General features: G+C 47.1%; 1 protein-coding gene across 2 annotated transcripts in view; it reads left to right on the top strand.

The window, feature by feature from the left end:
• The window catches only part of FANCD2 (FA complementation group D2), a 1,050,809-nt gene that overhangs the window by 257,032 nt on the left and 768,367 nt on the right, over window positions 1-25,410 (top strand). For both annotated transcript variants that reach the window (XM_085625116.1, XM_085625117.1), the window contains exon 23: window positions 22,386-22,532. In XM_085625116.1, coding sequence (XP_085481242.1) covers window positions 22,386-22,532 — 147 coding nt within the window. The remainder of the gene's footprint in view (window positions 1-22,385; window positions 22,533-25,410) is intronic.

The following is a 25,410-nucleotide window of genomic DNA, read 5'->3' as shown; positions in this document are numbered from 1 at the left end:
TTGGGCTACGGTGGACTGCTTGAGCTAGCACTGTGGGCAGGAACGTTTAACTGATGGTTTTAAGGCACTAGATGAACTGCTCCCAGGGTGCAAGACTTGGTCCGGCTCCAGCTTCATCACAGTGTTAACTGTGAGTTGGTTTTGGGGGGGATTCCTTCTACCATCTTTTGTGGCGCAGTCCTTGCTGCTCTGGTGCCACCAGGCTGGATTTAAACTGTGACAATCGACATCCGCACCGGGCTGGACTGGTCTGCCTGCTCCTACCCTACCTGTTCCCTGGTTGCCGGTCTATCCTTGCATTCCCCTTTCCAACGACTTGGCGGAGGCTCGGAGGGGGGCACTGGGCACACACACTGTGGCTAACACCATAGTTGGTTACCCAACATAATGGCGAAGGATAGGGAGACCAAACACCCTAGAACGAAAGATGGACCGTTATACTAAAGTTATGGACTCCCAGGTGGATGCTGGAGAGGGCACACAGCCCCCCAAAAATGCCATCTTACTTCAAGCGATATAATCCTCACAGTAGGCGCTAGAGGGTAAGGTAGGAGAGGTGTGCTTGGAAGTAATGCTATTTTGCCAGGATCTGCGCAAAGTCACAGAAAGAGTAATGGAAGCGGAGACTTGAGCTTCGGAGGTGGAAGTTGTAGTGCGTGAGCTATGGAAGGGAATAGAGGAAGTCTGTAGCACCAATAAAGATGTACTATGGAGTTTGGTCAATGTAGAAAATAAAGCATGCAGGAATAACCTTCGATTTGTGGGTTTTCCAGAGGGCATAGAGAGGGCTAGTGTACCCGTATTTCTGGCGACCTGGCTACTCTTCCACATGAACACTTTTCTGCTTGCTTTGTGATAGAGCAGGCACATCCGGGCACTGAATGCGAAACTGCCCCCGGGGCATCACCCAGACCCATTATAGCAAGATTGCTCAAATTCCTAGATTGGGATCTAATTCTACGGGGTGTGCACCTTAAAGGCGAAATTAGGTATGAAAATGCCTGGATTATGTTATTCTCGGACTATAGCTGTGAGGTCCAGGGTCAGAGACAGACCTTTGATTCTGTCAAAATGAAATTAGGAGGCCTCCAGCTGCAATATATGTCACTGTTTCCCACAAAGTTGAAAGTCATTTATCAGGGCAAGACACACTTCTTTCAATCGGCAGAAGAGGCCTGTGTGTGGCTTGAGGAGCGGCCAGTGCTGCGCCCTAGTGGCGAACCGAGCTCATAACGGAGACTGTCTCAAAATGTGGGAGCCAGGCTGTAGGAAAGTAGGATCTGCTTTCATGGTTACTGCCACTTTTTGCCTGGTGTCAGTGTGTTTTGACTGTAGTTTGTGCAGATTCTGCTAACTAGGACCACAGCATCTGTGCTTCCTCTCCCAAATTGGCTCTGGTGAGTAATTTGGTACCTCCAAAATTGGCTAACGGTGTACCCTTATAATCCTTAGTAGGGGTCTCCCATGGACTGCAGCATGTATTGTGTCACCCATTGTAGTCCACTTAAACTCTGACTAGAGACGTGCCATTGCAGCCTGTGTGAAAGGGTTCTTGCACCCCTCACAACAGATTACGTTTTCTTATATCTTAGGTCACTACACTTAAAACCTATAAGTCGTCACTATGACAGGCTCTTTAGTCCTGAGGGCAGGGTGCTTGGTTAGAAGTGTGAGGGTGCCCCTGCATGAGCAGGGCACACCTACAAACCCCGGAGTCGATTCTCCAGGCTTTGTAAGTGCGGTCAGCCATTTTAAGATATATAGTGGACATCAGCCATTACTAGCTGTCTAACTATATGATGGCTGCACCAAACCTAGTCATGTTTGGTATGAAACATGTTGGAATCATACCCCAACACTGATTCCAGTGTTGGAGATATGATTCTATGTACTGGGTGGCTTCTTAGAGGAGCCCCTTGTACTCTCCGTTACAGCCTTTTGGGCTCTACCAGCAAGCTAGTGCTGCCGCCGACCACAGACACGGTACTGCCCTCCTGCTGTTGAGCCAAGCTCGAGCAGGGGAAGGTGGAACAATAGGTTTCCTGCCACAGGGAGGTGTGACTATCTCCCAGACAGGGCCTAGTGTATTGGGCTGGGGTGGGGGCACTTTTTGGCACCACCAGACTGCTCTGAAGGGCACATTTGGTGCCCTCCTTCCATACATCGGTTTGAGCCAGTTCAGGAGCCCTTGTTTCCCATTGTGGCGTGAAACTGGACATAGTACAGGGGAGTCTCCTCCCCTCTGTCCAGCCCCTCCTCTGGGAGGGATCCCTGAGTTGTTCCAACCCTTACCTTGCGCATTTAAGGGGTCCTCGGATTTGTCCTGGAACAAGACTCAACTCTGAAACCGCGACACTCTTTGACCATCTGGACACTTGGAACGAAGACTTCATCAAGGAAGACTCCTTCTGCTCTTGGTTTCGCTGTTCTGCAAGTCTTCTTCCTTGTCTGTGTCTGTGCTTCGCTCAGGTTCTCCAGAAGTCCTGTGGGCTTCAAGGAAATCTGAAGAAATCTCCCTTTCGAGAGCAGACCTTTGAGGTGTGGAGTCCCACAGGGCTCCTCCTTAAGCCCCGCGCTTTTTAACATCTACATGAGACCACTGGCTGAGGTTGTCCGTCCGTTTGGGGTTAAAATAATTTCTTACGCGGACGACACCCAGCTAGTGGTCTCCTTGGCGCAGGAGGCTGGTCTGTCATCTTCAGGTGGGCTATTAAAATGCTTAGAGGAGGTAAAGGGATGGATGACTTCCTCTTCCCTTAAGCTCAATGGGGACAAAACTGAGCTGATGTTCCTGGGTCCCACAAATCCCACCTTTTTCAACTCCTTGTGGCCCCCTTGTTTAGGTGCTCCCCCTATACCCAAGGACAATATTAAGAGCCTTGGGGTTTGGCTTGATTAAACCCTCTCATTTAACACCCAGGCTACTAAACTCTCGGCTACCTGCTTCGGACTTCTTAGGATGTTGAAGAAAGTCCTCCCTCTTCTACCTGTGGAGGCAAAGCAGGTGGCCATTCAAGGCTTGATTCAGTCCCGTTTAGACTTCAACAATGTCCTTTATCTCGGTGCTCCGGAATACACCTTGCGCAAACTACAGATAGTTCAGAATTGTGCGGCTCGCACACTGCTCCAGCTGCCCCGCAGACAGTCAGCCAAACCTGGACTGAGCAGGCTGCATTGGCTACCAGTGCGACAAAGAATCACCTTTAAGGCCATGTGCATTTCTCACCAGGCCTTTTGGGACACAGGACCGATGATTGTCCAGGACCTAGTAAAACAGTACCAACCCAGCAGAAACCTCCGCTCTAGCCAGGCATGTATGGCCATAGTCCCCAGAATAAAAAAGGTAAGAGCTGGCGGTAGGACGTTCGCCTACAATGCCGCCAAGACATGGAATTCACTTCCTCTTCATCTCAGGTCCAACTCCAATCTCTCCTCTTTTCGGAAACAGCTGAAGACTTTTTTGTGTAATGCCCTTCATTAACTTCCCGCTATTTTTTCTTCTGCGAAGCAACTCACTCTGGCCTCTAGCGCTTGGACGCCTCTGGGCAGCAACCGCTCTATATAAATTTACTTTTCATTTCATTTTATTTCTTTGAGTTAAGAAGTCACTCCCCTGCATCTGCAGGCACTGCAACGAAGCTGACTGGTCTCCTGCTCCTGACGTCCAATGGACTTCTTGAGGCTCAGCAACAGAAGTGGTGGTTCTGTGGTTCTCCAGAGGACTGACCTGTCTTTCCTGCAGTTTGGAAGACAGTATTCCTCGTTGGAGCTGCTCGGACCGAAACACTGTGCACTGCGTCGACTTGCTGTTACCAAAGCTTGTTGGCTTTGCACTCCAGAGATCTTCGGGCTACAAAAAGCTCCAGCTTTCAGCATCTCATCCCTCCAAGAAAAGCGTCCTCCCTGCATCGTGGGCATCCATCTTTGATTTTTTTTTTTTTATATATATCTTTTTTACATTTTTGATTAATTCCCTGATACAGACAATCTAAGCATTTGTGTATGAAGCACTTCTTACCAGATCATTTTTACTGTGTCGCTACATCCATAGGTCTGGGTATTAACATCTCATATCTGCAACACAAGCAACATCTGTATCTTAGGAGCAGACGTGCTATTGCATATTAGCATGGGTGTCCACAGCCCACGCATTCTGTTACCTCTAACTGAGGAGCCCAGCTTTTATATCACATGTGACTCTTTTCATCAGTAATTAACCAATTGCAGTCATTACAAGTGTTACAGAGATGCAAGGCCCATACTAGGTTTTAGTAGTGGGATCGTAGTAGACCGTGGTACATGGGCGATTGGAAGTGAATATCACAACTGATCGCTACATTTTTAACCTTTTAACAACAACCGAATGATAACAAGGGGGGGATAAAATAAAGGCAAAAGAAAAGGAGATGTCCAATACTTAAAGGATCGTACTGTTAACGCAATATGCGCTTTTCGAGTGAGGTCATGTCGAGGGCTGTGTGTACATGGTGGATGCAAGTTGCAACTTTTCCTGGACTGTGCATAGTCGCATGGGCACTAAGGTATCTCATGTTTGAAAGTATGTCTATGAAGTGTCATGAGTGGGCATCCATCTTTGATGGGCTGCCTGAGGTCCTTTTATTTGCAAAGTTTTATATAGCGCTGGCTAGACCCAGAGGTATCCGAGCGCTTTACATGGGGATCAGTAAGTTACAGGTTACATAATTACATAGACAAGTAAAGACATAGGAGAGGAAAACATGAGATTACACAATAATGTGAGTTATTAGTGCGTACACATTTCTTATGAGGAGTCAAAAGGTAGAGGGGGAATGGTAAACCGGGGTAGGGAAAGCAGGTAGGAAAACACAACGGGGAGGCGAGGAAAACAAGGTCCGATGTCCTGCTGGGTAGGTGCTGGCCGAGGGGTGCACCAGAGCCAAACTCCTCTATAGCTGCATAGGACAGCTACACCGGGCATCAGCCAAGGTTGCTCGGGCACCGCGCGGTAAGTATAGACAGGTAGGGTTTCCGCCCAAGGGGCATCGTCAAAGTTCCATCAAGAGCACTGGTCACGGTGTTGCTGGTAAACGCCGTCCGCCTCATCCTCCAGCTCGCCCCCAGGTCAAGAGAGGAGGGAGGAGAGGTGGAAGAGACAGGTCCGCAGATCATCCCCATTCCCAGCAGCAGTGGTGAGTGTTTTTGAGCAGGATCCCAGTGGTAGGGAACCCAGGCTAATTTTGGGCCTCATCTGGTGGAGCTCCAGCTACGAGCTGTTTCTCCACCGCCATCTTGGTGGCTCCTACCTTGCACAGCCCACTGCTGGGTGCTATCAGTGTTTGATGGCCTATGTGGGAGGCACAAATCCCCTCCTATATTATATCCCTCCTGCTGCATTGTGGAGTTTGTTGCTGCTGAGGCTCTTTAATGCAGCACCACAGCCTCACCCCTTTCAATTTTACGATCTTCGGCAGCGTGTCACCTGCCATTTTGGGGTCAGGCACGGCCAGGCATATATCCATTTTGCCGCATTTCAAGCTTGAGGCTGGCTGACCTGTCTAGAAATTGCTCCCGCTGCCCCTTGCTCATATCCTGTTCATGCAGTGCGTCCCCTCCTCACCGGTTGTACAGTTTGCGCCCTCCCTGGGACCACGTGTGCGCACAAAACACCCTCCACGAGCTCCTCCAGTCACAGTCTGAAGCTGCTCCGATCGTGCAGTGTAGCCTTCCGTACACCGCTCCTCCTGAGAACCCAATGGGATCGCGAGCACCACAGGACTTTCCCCTCTTCTCCGGTAAGGTGCCTGGGCACTTAACGGCTCCTTAGTCCTCTGGACACGGCAGCCGCCATTTTGTGTAGCACTGCCACAACTCTCACGGAGCGCCGGGGAGTCTCAAAAGGGGTCTTTGCCTAGCGTGGACGGCACTCGCTCAGTCTCCAGAGTCGGTCGCATTTCTGCTGCGTCTTGCGATTCCTGTGCCTTTCGGTCCTCTTCTGCTTTGGTGGGCTCCCCAGCTTGCTTGGGGCCTGCTTTGACTCTCCTGTACATGATGACTCACTTGGACCTTGCTGGTCCCAGCAATTGCATCTTTTCATCTTCCACACCAGTTGCGGCTTCCAAGGGTTGTTGGTGATCTCGCCGGACACCGAACACCTAGACACCGACATCCGACGTGAGACAGCTTGTGTACGACTCCTGGTCTTCCACTGCATCATCTGGTCCCCACAGTTGCAGCGATAAGGTCCTCAACTGTTCTTAACTTCCCGACAGGTGGGCATTGTGTCTCCGTTCCTGCTGGTCACCCCTCAGTGGCATAGGCTCTGTCCCCTCTGCTTGCAGGTCCTCCTCTTCAAGAATCCACCCTTGGGTTCCACCGGACATCTTCACAGACTTCTCTAGAAACAGTTCTTCCCAAGTCTCCGATTGTCAACTACGGGTGGGTCCGACGTCACTTCACCCCTATGCACCTGGCTTCCTTGGTGTAGATAACCAGGTTCCTGGGGCATCCACGGGTGGGGTGGCTCTCTAACCTTCCATCCTCCAAAGGGTTTCTTCGGGGTCCTCTGGAAGGGTCCTTCTTCTTTAAAACTGCAACTTCTCCTTTGACTTCTATTGAGCCTGTGGCTGTGTTTCCACTCTGCTTACATCCTCCGTGGGGTTCTTGGGTACTTACCTCGGGTGGTTCCTTGTACCCCCAAGCTCTTCTGAGTCCTTTGGTCCATGTCCCGTTCCTCCTTGCAGTTCGCATTCCACTTATTTAGTACATGGGTTGGTCTCCCCCTGGAGACCACTGTATATTTGCGCTACTTACCTGATTTCATTGACGTTTTTTCATTTGTATTGTTAATATCTCCGACTATGAGCTATACCAATGTGATAGTGATTGTGTTGTGTAATAAATAGATTTATTTTTCATATACACTGTGTGGTTCTTTTTCATCTAACCTACACTAGTAATTAAAGTTTGAGAAACAAGCTGCTTTATACTCCTTCAAGACAGGCCTGAAGGCTGCCCTTGACAGCTAGCCCTATGAGAGCCTAAGGTTATCAAAGACCACTAAAATCACCATAGGAGTTGCCTGGATTAGTGCAAAGTGTGCACCATATATTAAGCCAGCCTCCTACACAGGCCCAAGGATACTGTACGGAGGAGACGAAGGAGTGACCGTAGGCTGATGCAAGGAGGTGGAGGGGACCCCCTAAACGCCGAGGAGGAAGAGTCAGGGGAAAGGGGACTCTCTACGGACATTGAAGGAGTCCATGATGCATCCAATAAAAGAGCCAAGACAGTAGGGCACTCACTCTAACTCAGGAGAGTCAGAAATATCATTGGGGGCCGGAAGCATGCATCCCCTTGCAGACGAAATCTTTCATGGAGCAGGCTATAGACACAGGTCAACACCTGGCACAGTCAGAACCACAAGAACGGGAGGAAACTGAAATATGAACTGGCACCAAACATACCTGCCACTCAAGATCTGTCCAAGCAACTGACATCCCAGATGCCCTTATATTAGGGATCTAGTTTGTGTTGCGACCCTTATCAGTCTGCTTTTGCCTTATATTTGTTTTGATGTTACAAGTGTTAAAGTATTTTGCATTGATTAGTATTTGGGGGGTGGGCGACGGACCTCTCCTCTTGCACACAACTGTTTCTGTTTGATGCAGTGGTTTAGTGATGCAGGAAGGTCGTGGGGAGGAGGGTTGGTGGGGAAGGACGAGGTTCAATTCCTTTTGTTTCTGTTTGGTCGCACAGGCTTTCGGAAGGCAAACGCACTTAATGACACATCAGGGCTTCGGGGGGTTTCCACGTACCAATGAGATGCTTAGTAACCATGCAAAATGGGCATGCTACCAGCAATGACCCCTACCTTTACAGTAATGACATGGAACCCACTTACAGGTCACTCAATGTGGTTTTCTCTGTAGAGACCCATATACCACTTTGGCTAATGCGGGCTACACCTCTGGGTCTCAAAGGGTGGCAACATTGATCCAAATGTCCCCTCCTTTTGGAGTGGTGAGCAGATGGATGGACAACCTGGGACGTTATGTGGGAGTTACGGGGATGTGGGGCAAGCATGAACTCACACTGGTATGCCTCTATGCATCACCTTGACTTCAGGCGTCTACATTGAGTAAGGTGGCGGATATCCTTCTGGAGACGCCATCATCTCTCTATGTGATAGGGGGTGACTTTAATGACCTAATGCATACATCAGTAGACTGCTCTTGGACTAGTGGAGGACCGACTTGCACCACCCCATTGCCACGTTTTGCTAACAATTTCGCACTCCCTGATCTTTGGCACTATCAACATCCAAATGACAGACAATATTCCTATTTTTCAGGGGCCCATAAAGTTTATTCCAAATTGGACTATATATTTGTACCAATGGGCAAGATAGATTAATTAGGACAGGCGGAAAATCTAGCCAGGGGACTTTCGGATCACTCCCCTCTTCTGGTCACGGTTGGGAGCAAGATTCACTGGTCTGGCGGCTTAATGCCAGGTACCTTCAGGGTGGCAAGATCCTAATTGGTATTCAGGCTGATACAGAAATTGTCTTTTCAGAAAATGAGAATTCGGTCTCTTCCAGGGCTGTATTGTGGGAAGCTTACAAAACAATGTTATGTGATAAGGCTCAAAATTGACTTGCATGGATAAAAAAAAGAAGGGGGATTGAGACATTAAAACACCTTGAGCAGCAGACACTCCATTTAGAGAAGCAGGTTATCGATAAGATAAACCCTGTGGTTGCTCGACAGTTAGAAACATTGAGACTAGAATATTGTGACCTCTCCTTGGATACAGCTAAGAAACAGAGACTGGTGTCATTACACCAACTCTACGAAGTCGCAGACAAAACTGGGCAACGTCTTGCCTGGTTTAGCAAGAAAGAGTTACAGGCCAGATGAGTGCAGGAAATTGTTGATGACCCAGGAACGACTTACATCACAGACAAAAAAATTGCGAAATGCATTTGCAGATTATAAGGCATTCTATGAGGCACACCCTCACAGTAATCCCTCAGAAATAGAAGACAACCTGGTGGTAATACCGACCCCGGTGTTGGGAGAAGAGGAGGCCAGGGGGTTAGAGGAAGACCTAGCGTTAATAATAATACAGGAGGCTGTTGCTAAACTGCTCTTGGGTAGAACCCCGTGCCCCAACAGTATACAGTCCGAACTATATAAATGCTGCATACATTTATTGGGCCCCAACTTACTGTGTCTATACCAAGATGACTACAAGGACGGCATCCTTCTCCTTGACCTCCGGACAGCCATGATCACGGTTATACATAAAGATGGTAAACCAAAAGATAAATGAGACTTGTATCATCCCATCTCCTTACTAAACACTGAGGTTAAATACTAGCTACAATTCTGCCACCCGTCTCTTGAAGCACAGCACATCTGTTGTACACAACGATAAGTCTGGGTTTATGCCGAGTCGTGCTACCTGGCTGAATCTCCACAGGACACATAAATGGCTCATGAAGGTTAAGGACCGTGATACCCTGCACGCTTTTCTGTCTATGGATGCAGAAAAAGTGTTCGATGTGGTCCATTGGCCATTCCTGGGCTGTTCGCTTGCTAAATCTGGAGTTGGACTGAAATTTCAGAGATGGGTAGCTTTATTATATAATACACCAATAGCTGGGGTAAAAGTCAATGGTAGATTGTCGTTGAGCTTCTCAGTCGGCCGTCGGCCACGGCAGCGATCTCCCCAGTTTGTTTCGCTCTTACTATCGAATCTGTGGCTTATGCTGTCCACACTCATCCAGAGGTTTGAGGTTTTCAAATCACTTTGCCACTGGATTCAAGATAGCCTGGCTGACGAGGGTTATGAACCCGAAACCGGTCCCACGATGCTTGTTTCCGGTCCAGGGAAGACATGGCTTGGCAGTTCGGGCTGGACTGTTCCCATGAGGCACAGGGTCAGACTGATTTGCATATGGCCATGTCTGAACTGGGGTGGTGGAGTGAGCTAAAGAATGATGATGGATTAAACTCAGATCAGTTGACTGGGGGTGAGTGTTTGATTTGCTCAAACGCTCCGTACATCATCCCCTTTGGTATCGCTTTTTACTAAGATGTTGGCAGTGGTCGTGGTGCATCTTCAAACAACCGGTATACCCATACTCCGACAATTAGCTGTTGAAGGCCGAAATGTCACAGCTGGTGTCAGACCACCTGAAGGCAATGGTTTTCCTGCATCTTTTTGGCCACCCATGCGCAATGGCACATGCGTGTCCTCCCTCAGTGGTGTCTCAGTTTTCAGTAGGTAAGCATGGGGGGCATATTTCCAGATAGTTTTGGGATTTCCCTGAAGGCTACAAAATATCTTCGCTAGTGGTCAGTGTCAGGAAAGTTCTTATGTGGGTGGCCCTTCTGCCATCCCAGCAAAAGCCACGGTGATGTCCAGTACCTTCCTTCTAGGGTGGAATGCACATCTGCAGGATTGAAAGATCAGAGGACTGTAGTCTCCTGTAACGCAGATGTGTCATATCAACCTGATTGAGCTTTGGGCAATCTGTCTGACACATAATCCGTTCTTGCCATCCCTTTGCGGTTGTTCAGTTCAGGGAAAAGCATGACCGCAATGTGATATTAACAAGGCAGCGTGAACTCACGCTGTCTCTGTTAAGATGCATTGAAGCTTGGGACTGGAGTCAAGCACGCAAGATCTGTTTGGTAGTCGATCATCCGGGAGGCACACCAATGTCAGGGCTGATTACCTCAGTTAACAGTACATGGCCGATCACAAGTGGCGTTACAGTCCAGAAGTGGTTCAGTCCATCTTTGCCCTTTGGGGCACAATTCAGATGGTTCTTTTCCACCAGGAGAATACTCACTGCCAGCTGTTTTGTGCCCTCCAATTTCCATATAGAGGAAGCTCAAGGGGTGCTTTTCATCTGAAATGGGACTTTCCCATCAACACATTTCTCCCATCCAACTTGATTCCTTGGGTGCAGAGCTAGGGCCGAAGGCAGATGATTCTGATTACGTCGGACTAGCTGCAGAGAGTGTTGTACGCAGGTCTGTTGTATTTGTTTTTGTGTCCTGTTGTTCCTCTTTTGCTCAGAGTTTATCTCCTCTTGCAGTCAAAGGGGCAGGTTCTGCACCCTAACCTCCAGAGCCTTCACCTTCATCCCTGGTGATAAAAATGTTATCAGTGCATTGCCCCTCCCTGAAATCTGTCTATTCTGAACTTTTGGTGCCTTTTTGTCATTTAAAAAAATTAAAATATTTAAGATGACCCTTTTAAGGTTCATTTGTGAGATATGTTGGTTTTCTCTTGCATGGCAAGGTTTTGTTCATGCCAAACGTTTTTACTCCATTCCATGAGGATCAATTGATCACCTTGTCTTACTTTTATCTACTGCTGCATCCCTCCAAAGAGGAGGAAAGGCTTTACTGTTTGTATCCTGGCAGGGCTCTCAGCTTTTACTTGGGTAGGATCTGGGAATTCAGGGTGGGCAACCAGCTGTTTGTGCTTATGTTGGTTGCAAGAAAGGCAAAGCAGTCTAGAAAAACACTTTTCACAGTGATTGCACTATGCATTAAGATATTTTAAGCACTCTACAAAACCCACCACTTCAGTTTCGTCCAAGGTATCCCAATATTGACATTTGTCGAGTCATTACATGAGCTTCAGTGCACATCCCCACCAGACAGTATTAGTTTTTTTTCAAACATAATTTTAACGTTTTTGTCGTACCATTCAAACATATCAGGTCAGCGCGTATATATAGAACATTTTGCAATTATTTAAATACACAGTACAGACATCACAGAAATCAATATGGGTAAAACCATACCGTACAGATATCAGATCAGCACAGACAAATTGACATGAATAAGTGCAATATGGAAGAGGAGGTGCTCCTAGTTTGTTCAGCAAGATGGTGCAGTCATGTACGGCAAAGATAATCACAGTGATTGTGTGTTGTCAGAAGGGGCTGATCTGGAAAGGTAATCCCTCAATGGTTGCCAAATATCTCGGGGTCTGGAGGTGGGCGGCTATAGGGCTGCATAGAGCGCACTGTTTGTTTCGCAGTATAATAGACTTTTGATCCTCATTTCTGTGGTGGGTGAGCGTTTGTTTCCCCAGTATAGAGCAATTTCTCTTTTGGTAATGAGTAGGGCAATGGCTACAAAACAACACAAAGATTTATGTATATCCTGAACAGAGCCCAATAGGACTAAGAAAGGGGAGGGCTCAATAGCAAATTGTGTCATACGGGCAAGCATAGCGAAAACGTGACACCAACATGATGCAATATTATAACACGTCCACATCATGGGCAAAATCTGCCAATAGGCTTGGCATTAGGGAATTCAGATGATCAAGTTCGGTCTATGTGAGATAGTTTGATCAGAGTAACATATGCTTGTCGTAAAAATGTATAATGTAATAGCTTATGACAATGATTGGGAGATACTAAGCGTGTTTGTGCAGAGCATGCATACCATTTTTGATCGGGAAGAGAGTATCTAAGGTATTTTTCCCAGGCAGCCCATAGTTTAGAGTTGCGGGTAGGTAACAGAGCTAAGCTGGTGCGTTATAGTCTCGAAATTAAATGGTCCCTGTCCGAATCTGGGATAATCAGCGTTAAAGGTGGGAATGAAAAATTTCCTAGCTGTTGTAACGGAAAGTTTCAATTCTATTAAGGACTCGGAGGCGAGGATTATGCTATTCTTTCTCCACTTTATTGAACAGCAGCCATTTTAGGATAACAAAACAACTACTATTCCCATGAAACCTAGGGAATAGATCAAAACAACAATAGAGTCCACAGGAAGAGCGTCATCTTCTCTGCACCAATCACAGGCTCTGTCGTGGATAAAGTCCTCTGTTACTGTTCATTCCTCCTCTTTCGTCGCTGTAAGTCAGGCAGACAGTAGGTATCATGAATCTTGTTTTCCAGAATCGCCTGAAGGACAAAAAAAGGAGTATCAGCGATAATCATGGCTAAGGTTTCACCTGTAGGGGAGAGGGCATCACCAAGCAACAGCTAACAGAGAAATAACAAGACCAGAAAAAATTGTTACCCTAGTACGAGGGTGGGAAGGTATCACGGAGGACCGCGAACCCTGGGTGGGATAATCCTCGCCTCCGAGTCCTTAATAGAATTGAAACTTTCCGTTACGACAGCTAGGAAATTTTTCATTCTATGTCAGGACCGGAGGCGAGGATTATGCTCGTTTAAAGCTTGCTCACCACCAAATGAGCCATATCGATAATCGGTTTGAAGTAAAACCGTTTAAATGTAGAGTCTGAAGACCAATCTGCTGCATTCAGAATGTCTTCCAGACGAGCTCCCAGTGTAAAAGCTTTAGAGGCCATCGCTCCTCTAGCGGAATGAGCCCCAAAGGCTCGAAGATCAATGCCCGCTTCTTGCATCACCCACCTCACCCAACGGGCAATGGTGGGGGAAGAAACCGCTTTATGAGGTTTCTTGAGTGCAATAAGCAGTTGTTGTTCGCCTGGCGGGCAAAACTCTTCTGACATTTCTTCGTACGCCTTGATACAGGAGACGACACACAACTTGGGAACATCCGGAAAAGCCGGGTTCGAGATGGATGTTGTTCCACACTTCGTCCGTCTACGTAACCCCCGAAGGGGAAAAAACCCTGCCGGAAATATCCAAGGCTCTCACATCAGACACCCTCCTGCAGGACACAAGGCACAGAAGCATTGCCAGCTTCGCCGATAGTTCCTTCCGTGATAAAAACTGATTCGGTTGCCAGGAAATAAGCAAGTTTAAAACTTGATTTACATCCCAAAGTTTGGAATAACGGGGTTCAGGAGGTAAAGAAAGGCGAATGCCTCGAAGAAGCCGACACACCAAAGGGTGTTCGCCCACTGGAGATCCGTCTATCACCGCGTGACCAGCGGAAATGGCTGAACGAAAGGTATTGACGGTTCTGTAAGCCAAGCCTTCCTCCGCTAGGCTGGATAAAAAATTCAAGATGGAAGTTACATCTGTTGCCACGGGATTGAGACTCCGTCGCATACACCAACGACACCATCTTCTCCAAGTTGACCGGTACCGTTTGATGGTGCTATCGGCCCAAGCCTTTGACATGAACTTCTCAGCCGCTCCCGAAAGGCCTGGGACCGCCCAGCGTCCCCTGTAATCCTCCACGCCATGAGGGCGAGCGAACCCTGCGCTATCAGAGGGTGCGCCAAGTTGTCCGGACTGAGAAGAAGATTCGGAAGACGGGGGAGTGGGATTGGAGAATCCCAAGAAAGTTCCAGTAGAACTGGACACCATACTTGAGATCTCCAAATTGGAGAGACTAGGACCACGTCCGCATTCTGGCGGCGGACTTGAGCCGAGACCCTGGTAAGCATCGCAAACGGGGGAAAAGCATAGCCCCGCTCTGCTCTCCAATTCTGAAGAAAAGCATCCGTCTGAGCCGCCAGGGGATCCCGTCTCCAACTGAAGAACCGAGGAAGCTGATGGTCCAACCGGGAAGCAAACAGGTCGACTGAGAATGGACCCCAGAGACTCTGGAGGTCCGAAAAAATCCCTGGATGCAGCTTCCACAGGCTCCCGTCGTAAAAATGACGAGAATGAAAATCCGCCACCTGGTTGTCCCGACCTGGCAAGTACTCCGCCATCACTGACACGTGGTTCTGTAGGCAGTACCGCCATAGATTCGTCGCCATGTCCGAGAGCGCTCTCGATCTCGTTCCCCCTAGATGGTTGATGTACCGGACCACCGAGACATTGTCCATCTTTAGTAAGACGCAAGACTGAACGGAGTCCTTGGTCCAGAATTGGATCGCAAAGGATCCCGCCAAGAGCTCCAGACAATTGATATGTAACTGTTGCTCTTATGGTGACCACACACCGCCTGTTGTGAACTCGCCGCAGCGAGCGCCCCAGCCGGATCTGCTGGCGTCTGATTCTATGGCAATATCGGGCGCGGACCCGAAAATCGCCCGCCCGTTCCATGCCTCCATGTTGGCCAGCCACCACTGAATCTCCTCCCTGGCCTCCGCCGAGAGGGGCACTTTCTGAGAGTAGGAATAACCCTTGCGAAGATGATAGGCTTTGAGGCGCTGTAGGGCCCTGTAATGGAGCGGACACCCACCAGACGGGCCAGTTGTCTGAGAGATATATGATGCTGCAGTAGCGCCCTCCTGAGTTCGTGGCGGATCTTCGCCAACTTGCGGGAGGGAAGACTGAGAGTCGCCGCTACAGAATCGATCGAAAACCTCAGGAAGACTACAGTCTGGGACGGAACGAGAGCAGACTTCGCTTCGTTGATCACGAAGCCCAGACTCTGAAGTAGATCGACCGCCGTTTGGAGTTGACGAGATAAGGTTGAGGGACACTGCGCCATCAGAAGGATGTCTTCCAAGTAAACAATGAGACGTATGCCGGACGCCCGCAGCTTCTCGATCACTGGACGGAGGACCTTGGTGAAACACCAAGGGGCGGAGGATAGTCCGAAGGGAAGGGTGGCGAACTCGTAGGTGACGCCCTGCCAGAGAAACTGAAGCAACCTTCGGTGTGGGGGAAAAATGGGAACCGTCAAATACGCGTCCTTGAGATCGAGACGCACCAGCCAATCGTACGGCCTGAGCAGATCGAGAAGAAGATGGATTCCCTCCATCTTGAAGTGACGGTAAACCAGCCACTTGTTGAATTTGCGCAAATTGATCACTGGACGGTGACCCCCATCCGCCTTGTCCACCACATACAGGTTGCTGATAAAACCATTGGGGTGGGGTAGGGTTTGTATAACAGCTCCTTTGTTCAACAGGGAACGCACCTCTTGGTCGACCAGCGCAGCGTCGGCGGAGGAGAACGAGAGAGGGCGTGGAGGGGACGGCTGGACAGGGTCCCCGAGGAACTCTATATGAAAACCCTGAACGGTCTGGAGAACCCACGCATCCCCCGTGAGAGAAGTCCAGGCCGGGAAAAAACGAGCCAGACGGCCCCCTACCCTTAGAAGGGAGAACACTCACCGGAAGAATTGGAGTTGGAGGCTCCTCCGCCTCTACCGCCTCTGTAACGACCTCGCCGTCCTCTTGTAGGGTAAAAATTTCCGAATCGGGCTTGGTCTTGGTACTGTCCTTGATTGGAGCCTTGTCCTCTCTGTTGATTAGGACGGCCGGACGAGCGGCCCCTGCCTCGGCCGGTCCCTCCGGAAAACCCGAGGGCGAAACACCTTCCTGATTGAAGATTGAGCTCTGTCCAGAGACGTGAAGGTGTTAACAAAACGGCCCAGTTCCTTCATGAAAGGTTCACCGAAAAGGCCCCCCTGGGCCACCGGGCCTGCTTCAGAATCCGCTAAGTCCCCCAACTTCGGGTCCATCTTGATTAGGAGGGACCTGCGCCGCTCTGTAGAAATGGTGCAATTGGCGTTGCCCATAAACACTACCACACGTTGGGCCCAGGAGGACAAATGTTCAGGGGAAATTAAAGACCTGGAGGCCTTGGCCTCCTCTGCCATGTCCAGGATTTTAGTGACGGGTCCCAAGGCGTCCAAAAGTTTGTCTTGGCAAGCCCGCCAAGAGCGGTCAATGCCCTTTTTCGGATCTTTAACAAATTTCTGTAGAAAGGTGGCCATACGCGGGTCAATATCAGGGGTGGCCGCCACTTTGCCTGACAGCGAGGGGTGTGGACACTCAGCCCTGAGACAATTCTGAACCGACGCCTCTAAAGGCTGTCGAATGTGGTTGGCCACATAAAGGGCGACCTTGTCACAGGGCGCCCATTCTGAGGACCTTGGATGCAGGATATCTGCAGGGTTTAGCATATCTGCGCAAAGATTCCCCTCTGCGGGGTCCAGCGCCGTACTTGCGGAGCGATCAGGACATGAAGGGCCTGCAACATTGCCGTCGTCTCCCTGATCAGGATCCACTGGCATCGTTGGCGTATCTGGGGTGAGGTTACTCGCCAAGAAGGCCTGTTTGATGCAAGCGAAGGCGTCCAAGTCCACCCCTGCCTCCCTAGGTCGTTTTGCCGGCGGAGGTTGAGAACCCACTGGGGTAGCACTAGAAATACTAGTAGACGCAGTCTGCGTCACCCTGGCCAACTTGTCGCAGGCTTGCTCAATTTTTTGGGAAAGGTGATCTTCCAGGGGCCCCATTGCCTGCTCAACCGCTTTTAAGATGGACAAATCCACCATCTCGTAGAAATCGTCGTCGTATTGCAGAGTAGAGAGTGGGTCCTCCTCCCACTGCTCCTCAGTATAGGTTTCGTCCTCATATGACTCCATAGCTATCCAAAAAAGAGGCCAAATAATGCCCCGCAGTGAAAGGAACTGGATATATGAGGCGAAGAGTGGTTTAACTCAATATGGGGGGCTGGGTAGCAGCCTACACTTTAGGCAAGCAGTGCTTGCAATCGGTACACAGCCCGTGGCCCAGCAGCCCTGGTGCAAAGAATATCAACGGGCGACCTGCCAAATATGGGCCCGCAGGAAGAAAACCTGCTTTACAGACTCCTGGGAGCGTCAATAAATCAGGCCTAATACAGACCCCAAACCTTCACAGATTCTAACAGAAATCCTGTCAGGGGCGTTCAAAATGAAATGCTGCCTAAAGGCAGCTACAGACCGTATGACGCCGTAATGGCAGGCCCAGGCTCACGCACGGTGATGCTTTCCCGAGATCAATCCAGCGCGGAATGCGCGGTATCTCGGGAATGCACACCGTACTAAGGAGCGCGCACACGCATGCCCTCTAGCGGCCGCAATGCGCACCGCGAGCCGCACCGACAGCGCAGCCGTTAGGGAGGAACACTCCCACGGCTGCTTGCGAGTCTGCCGTGTAGCGGTGGACTCGCCACAGAAAAAAGACATTAGGGCAAGAAAACATTAAACCGGGAAGAATGCGAGGCGAGCGTCGATCCGTGACGGCGCGCGCCTCGCGTCTGAGGCAGAAGTATAACAAATGTTGGGCGCACCTCGTGTCTGAGGCAGAATTATAACAAATGTCGGGCGATAAGGAAACCAGTAGGTTTTATCAGCCGAGCCCCAGCAAATATACAAGAAAACGTCAGTAACACACGATAGGTCAACCAAGAGACCTGAAAGCCATAAACAGCCAAATAAGCAAAATAAGCAACCCAGTGCAAAGAACATATTACGGAACCAGAATGTATATGAAATACCAAATTAAATAAATGTAAAGTACATGTGTAACTCAAAATTAGAAATTACTGAAACATAAGAAAAAACAGGATTTAACTGGCTGCAAGCAGCGAAGGAAGAGGAGGAATGAACAGTAACAGAGGACTTTATCCACGAAAGAGCCTGTGATTGGTGCAGAGAAGATGACGCTCTTCCTGTGGACTCTATTGTTGTTTTGATCTATTCCCTAGGTTTCATGGGAATAGTAGTTGTTTTGTTATCCTAAAATGGCTGCTGTTCAATAAAGTGGAGAAAGAATAGCATAATCCTCGCCTCCGGTCCTGACATAGAATTCCTCAGACTCCAGTGGGTAGGTTGGAACCTGAGCCCAAAGTGCTCCCTGAAGACTCAGCAGGATAAAGTGATCCATATGGGGGGCGTCTTGAAAGCGTGCAATGTCCATGCGGGAGAATACATGCCCATTAGTAGATAGATTTACAAAAGTATGCAATGAGTATCTCAAGAGGATGCCACGGATCCGTTTTTTTTTTGTGTAATTGGCAACCTGGATTTGTTGGCTAGGGGAATCACCGGGGAGTATAGTAAGTATCCGTCTCTTCCAGGCCTAGCTGGTTGTGGATACTGTTTGAATATCATGTGGGTCTCGCGGTACTGCCATTGGTGTCGGGGCAGTTAAGTCCATCTCAGGTCTAGCATACGGTATCCTCACATTTGGATAATACCAATGCCGGGCAAAGCTGCACTGTGCAACCAAATAGTAGAGATGTATATTGGGGACCCCGAAGCCAACGTGTTTGTACAAGAAAACTAGAGTATCCCACCCAACCTGTGGCTGCTTACCTCCCCCAGATAAATTGTTAAAAAGTGTGAACTGTTGCAAAAAATGCATTTGTTAATGGGATAGGAATATTAGGGAAAAGGTACAGGAATTGAGGCAATACCACAATTTTAAAGATAGCTATGCGGCCCGCATTGAAAGGGAGAGAGCGAGCCAACGTTGCAGAGGCAAATATCACAGCTTGTCTTGAACCTCAAAAGCCTCAGAACCCCAAGGTGTTTTCATCATGACTGGGTACCTTAAGACCTTAACAGACAACAAAACAACATCAGGTTTTATTATCATCTCCACAGCTGTCTCTGCAAAACTACTGGAGGGCTATCGCTTTAAATCAAATTCTATTTTACCTAAAAAACCTACCTGTCCTTTGACACCCTTATCGTGGTGAAGAAGGTTATTTTCCTCCTCCTCTATTGAGTTATAGGGTTTGTTTCGGTTGTAGAGAGAATGCTGTGGTGCTATTCATGCCCTTTTCCGCTTCCAAGAAGGACCGAGGATTACAGCCCCTTTTGGACTTAAAGGTGCTGAATTTGTTGCAGAAACAGAAGTGCAAGATGTTTTGTGTGTTATATGTGCTTCAAGCTGTTGATATTCAGACTAGATGATGTGCCTAGACTAGAAGGGCATGCATTTTCACATTCCTATCCTGAAATCTCACAGGCGTTACCTAAAGGTTTGTTGTGGAGTCCAAATCCTACTAGTGTACCATTGGACCTGACATTGGCGCACCAAGTGTTTACTTGGGTTCAGCCATGATTGCTGTGCACCTTGTGAAGTCAAGGTGGTTGTTCTTCTGGTGTCCTAGTGATTCTGTCCAGCTCACTCATTTGCTTTCTGTTAACCAGGTTCAGACAGCAGACCTCCAAATCCATCCGGGATTTTCAATTAAGATTGCCAAATAGCTGCCTCGCTGTCATCTATTTTGGGGGCAGATTTAAGTACCGACCTCCAGAAAGCCTTTCACTAGGACAAAGCACCTGGGACATTCTCAATTTTGACCTGATTTAGATCCTTGTTGTCGTCAGTCTGTCCATCAGGGTGGCAGAGGTCATCTCCTCTCGGACCCCGGCCAGACTGGTGCCTGCCAAATTAAGAGATTACTGCCAGTTTTGCAATATTTTGTGTAGCATCTGTGAAGGCACTGAAAGCTTGGTGCGCCACTGTCTCCTTATATGCAGCAGTGCACCAAACATTTTGATTTTCAGAAACAAACTTCCAAAGCAGAAGTTTATTTCTGAAAAACAAAAAAATTGCCACCACACGCTGTGAATTTTATTCCGGGGGGGGGGCCCATCATTTGTTTTTTCTGGTCGTGACAGCCATGTTTTGGAGGTGATGGGCAGAAAAACAGATAACCTCAGACTGTCCTCTGTCAATAGGGTAGAGTGTTTGATTTTCTTTCTCCAGTGGATCCTATTCTGTGTAGCTGTTGGAGTAGTGTTCTGATGGCAGTGTGAGCAGAAACACCGCCATCAGAAAACCGATGATCCACCGGATTTGTAATTGATGTTTCTCAGACAGTTGGCTTGTTTGTCTCCAACATATTTATGATTGCTCATGAGAGGGGCATTCATGGCATTTTAGCTTTGTCTGAGACTCCAGTAGCTCCAACACCTGGGGGGCCATTTCGAAGAGTTGATATGTGATCTGCTATGACGCATGGTCTTCCGTGGTGGTTTTTCACTCCCTTTCCGAAATGTGGTACCCCGTTTTGTTTACAGCCTACACAATTGAGTGTGGTGACAATGTGTATTCACTCAGTTGGTGAGACCATTTGGACAACAAAATATAGAGTTTAGTTCTGCTGCAGAGCAGATCTTGCACATCAGCATATTGGAGCAGAGGGTGATTTGTGTGATGCTGAAGTGCTCTTTACCTTCGATTGGTGGACTGACGATTCAGGTGCTCATGGACAACACTATTACAATGCATTACATGACCAAGTAGGGCAGTGTGGTCCAGGCTTCTTCCTTAAGAAGCTCTATAGGTTTGGCCCCTGTTGAATTGTGTTGTTCTGGCTGTACATCACCAAGTGGTCAAGCGTAATGTAAAGCATAAATGCTATGCAATGAACAGTCTCTGCATTTCTGACCACCAATAGGACCTTCATGTGGAGGTGATTTGTTTCTTGAACTGCTTTCCTTGTTTGTTCTTGCCTCTTTTTCTGGTTCCACTGTAGGATCTAAATTTACTTTTGATGCTTCTAATGACATTGTGATTTGAGCCTAAACTTAACTGTTTGAGATTGTTTACTTTAAAAAAATGTTTTTCGGCATGAAGAGTCGGTAAAACAGTAATCTTTATTAATAGTCTCACCATACAGTATGTTTTTGTTCTGACCAAAGTGATCTCTCTTTTTCTCATGGCTCAGTTCATAACTCTGTTCGTTTTCCTTCTCCCTCCTCACCCTTGTAATGAGGAGAAGAGACGTTGGTTGGACCCTAGAAGGCTTGTAGCTTTTATTGGATAGTACCAAGGAGAGTTGTTTAGGTCATCTGTCTGTTAGTTGTGCAAGGCCAAAAAAGGGGAACACTGTTCATGTGTGTGCGCTTTCATGCTGGATTTTGCATTAAGATTTTCTATGGTATGATATCCAGGAGTGGAGTATAGGGTACTTTGGTGGAACAGTGTATTGTGATTTGTATGTGTTACTATCTTCAGACCCCTCTCAGAGGTTGACATTCTTACAGTACACATTTAAAAGGTGAGAAATCTCTTAGAAAAACAAGTTACTTTCGGTAATCCATTCTCAAGTGTCTTAATGCAGATTCCTCTGGTCTTCTTCCCCACTTTGAACGGTTGGTTCTTAGCTTTGGTTCTTTCAGTAAGTTTCCATGGTAATAATCAATTGACTGGGTGGTCGGTATACTGCTCTGGTTTTATCTACATCGCTTCTTCCTCTTATGTTATTCCTCTTATGAGTTGAAAAACCTAAAGAACTGATAGCAGCACATCAAGTGGTTCTTCAAAAACCCCATATCATTATGCCCGGAGACAATGTTGAGCTGCAGCTAAAAGGACATGACTTCACCTACTACTGCAAGAGGTCTATTGGTATGATGACTTTAATAATCCAGTTTCACATTTGGCGATGTTCAAAAGGTAAGTAATCTATGGGAGGATAGACTGTCCGCTAGAAACACTGTTACTGAAGGTAAGTAGCTTGTTATTTTGCATGTTGTAACACATTATGAATTACAGACAGCTTAGATAGTGGCTTAAAATAGTTTTTTTAAGTAGATTACAAGCCGAAGATCACAATTTTATTTCACAGTTCAGGTTTTCCATTTCATCAAAATATATGCACCGAGGGTCTCCCTTTCATACCAAGGTGTTAAATATACACCTTTTTATTATCCCTTCTTGATGTCCTCACTTCAAACTAAATTTCCAATAATTAAATGTTCTCTGGTGTTTTACCTTAGTGTTCTTTTTTGCAGGAACTTCCTCTTTCCGCTCAAAGACATGTTTAATTTGGATGATGAGGAGAGACAGGGAGTTATTGTCATCAACCTACTGCCACTGCTTCACCAAGATTTCCTCAGTCAGGGTCTGGATAGAAAATCATCTGCAGACAAAGGGCAGAAGTGAGTGTTCTTTTATTGCTTGTTTATATCAACTATGTGATAAATCATTTGTAGTGACCATTGCTTTGATTTATATGGGTAAATTGAAAAAGCATTGTGTAAGTTCCCTTCCCCATAACATTTCATGTTCAGTAATACAAGATTAGCTTAGTGCTAAAGTAAGCCATATGGGAGTTATGGCTTTAAAAAAAAAAAAAAAAAAAATGATGTGCTCTGTATGTTTTCTGCCCTGGTCATGATCCTACTCTTTTGTAGCTGCCATAAAGTGTGAGTTATCCACAGCCTGTAGTACTACACGGCCATGCAATATTTATCTTAAAGTGTCGATTTTTGAGGTATTGAACAGCCATATGGCCAGCTTTAGCTTCAGCACAGTCTGTACCTGACCCATCATATAACTCAGTCACAGAGCTATACAGTACAGCACACACTGCCGCCATTCAGGAACCCTTCTTGTACACTGCTTCACTGACTCCCATTGCTATGTCTGGCGGTTGTTGCTCTCTGACAGGATATCAAAAAAATCAATTCCAGAAATAGGGTCAGCAAAGAAGAAAGTGAAAACAATAAAGCTAATTTGTCACCGCTTAACTGCTCTATGAATAACATGATTTCCAATCTACTAGCAAACAATGAAATTGAGGATCATTGTGTATAACGTTACAAACATTGGCCTCTTTTATTGAATCTTCCGTTAACACTCTGAAAATCCTATTAATTTAGAAAAAAACTGAGCCAGGAGTGTGGCAGTTGAATGCATCTTTTGCAGCATTGCTTGCATCTGTATTTTGTGCCACGCCCTTGAGAAATGTAAACTACTTTCAACACTCTTCTCTTTGCTGCTTTTTGAAAGTCAGGATGAAAATTCTTTTTTTTTATTTCAAATCGTTTTTATTGAAAAAACAAAGACAATACAGTAACTCTTCCGTACAAAAAGGTTCGAGTCAGTCAATGTCGAACAATTACAGATAACGAAAAATAATTAACAAATAACAAATAATAGAGAATAAATCAACTCCAGCTTGCTTCATCGATATACAGATACATATATATATATACAATGCCCAATGTGTGGGTGCGGCGCTTCTGGGCTCAAGAGGGTAATCGCAAACGCACTCTCAAACAACCCCGATCAAAGGGACCAATCCGCAATACAATATCTCAAGGCGGCTCATAATGAAAGGAGGTTGCGTCCAATGATTTCCAAAGCTTTCTATTGGATGGGCTCCAAGTAGAGGCTTGTAGAGCCGGATTATTAGAACCTCTCAGGAATGATAACCACTCCTGCCAGATTTTGAAGCTCACCTCACTCGCATTTTTCCATTTGCATAAAACCACTTTACATGCCATTGTTAGCATTAAGTCCAAAAGCTGACGATCTTGGACATTTGATATTTGTGGGTCAAGCGCCCCTAAAATGACATATACAAAGTCCTGTACAGGCCTTATCTTGAACACGTGATAAATGCAGTCAAATATTTTCCCCCAGTAATCCCCTAAAGAAGGGCAGTTAAATAGCATGTGTGCAAGATCACCAGAGCCTGATTGACAGTTCCAACATGTAGGAGAGTCCCTTAATTTACATTTGAAAAGCTTGTCCGGCGTCCAAAATGCTCTGTTGAGTAGCATATATTTTGTTTGGAATAGGATGGGTGAGACTTTGTGTGTAAGGGCCAACTTATGGATCACACCCCAGTCAAAAGTTATGCCTGTTAGATTTGGCTCAGCCTCCCATTTTGATTCCACCATTTTGTGTTTTGTCGTGGGTAAGGGCAATAATAGTTTGTACACCCTCGAAACGAAGTGGTTCGCGTACATAAGACGTGGGAGATGAATTATTAACCATGGAGTATATGGAGAGAAGTTACGAGCGGTTAGCATCGCTTTGATTTTCAAGAAGTCATAGAAATCCATCGGGGTAAGATCATACCTCCGCTGCAAAATCGAGAACGGAAGTGGAGTCTTATCATCATACAGGTCCTTCACCAAGTTAATGCCCTTCTTGGACCAAGACTCCCAGAATAGTCCACTACCATTATATTTGAGATGGGAATTTCTCCACAAGGACATAAACGATGACCTAGGGAATGTCAACTTTGTTTTATGTGTTTGGTCGAGTCTGAGCAAAGCCCGTCTAGTATTTAACATGATATATTTAGAGTGTGGCAGACGTGACAGGTCCATAGTGAGAAGGGCTTCCAGAGGCGCGTGATCTACTAGCGACTCCTCAATATTAACCCATATTGGTGTATAAGTTGGGGATTTTATCAACCACTGAGCACCCTGTTTGCAAAGAAACGCTGTCTGATAGTTCCTGAACGAGGGGAGACCCAGGCCGCCTTTATCTTTTGCCAATTGCAGCTTCTTCAGTGAGACTCTGGCTTTCTTGCCCTGCCACAGGAAACTACCAAACAGTTGATCTACCTTAGCAATAAAATTATTCGAGAATGTCATAGGGAGCATGCTGGCCAGATAGTTAACCAACGGAGTCAACATCATTTTGAGCGTCTCCGCTCTACCCCACCAGGAGAGGAACTTTGGAGACCAACCTTCCAGCAATGTAGATATCTTTTTAAGGGTCAATTCTTCATTAACTCTCAGCGTAGAGATCAAATCTTTATCAAAATCTAGCCCCAGATATTTAAAGCACCGAGGCTGCCATGTAAGACCGGAGTCCCCAATGATACCTTTATCCCCAACATTGTTCAGGAGTTTGACCTCCGTTTTGTCTTTATTGAGTTTATACCCAGAGACTCTGGAAAATTCGTCAATATCAGTCATGAGTGCAGGTATGGCCTCATCCGCTCTTTCTGACATAATAAGTACATCGTCTGCATATGCCGTTAATTTAACAGTGCAGTCTCCAAACGGAATACCA

The sequence above is a fragment of the Triturus cristatus genome, chromosome 9, assembly GCF_964204655.1.
Source record: "Triturus cristatus chromosome 9, aTriCri1.1, whole genome shotgun sequence".
NCBI classification, from domain to species: domain Eukaryota; kingdom Metazoa; phylum Chordata; class Amphibia; order Caudata; family Salamandridae; genus Triturus; species Triturus cristatus.
The sequence above is the reverse complement of the archived record's forward strand: the minus strand, read 5'-3'. Positions and strand labels throughout refer to the sequence as shown.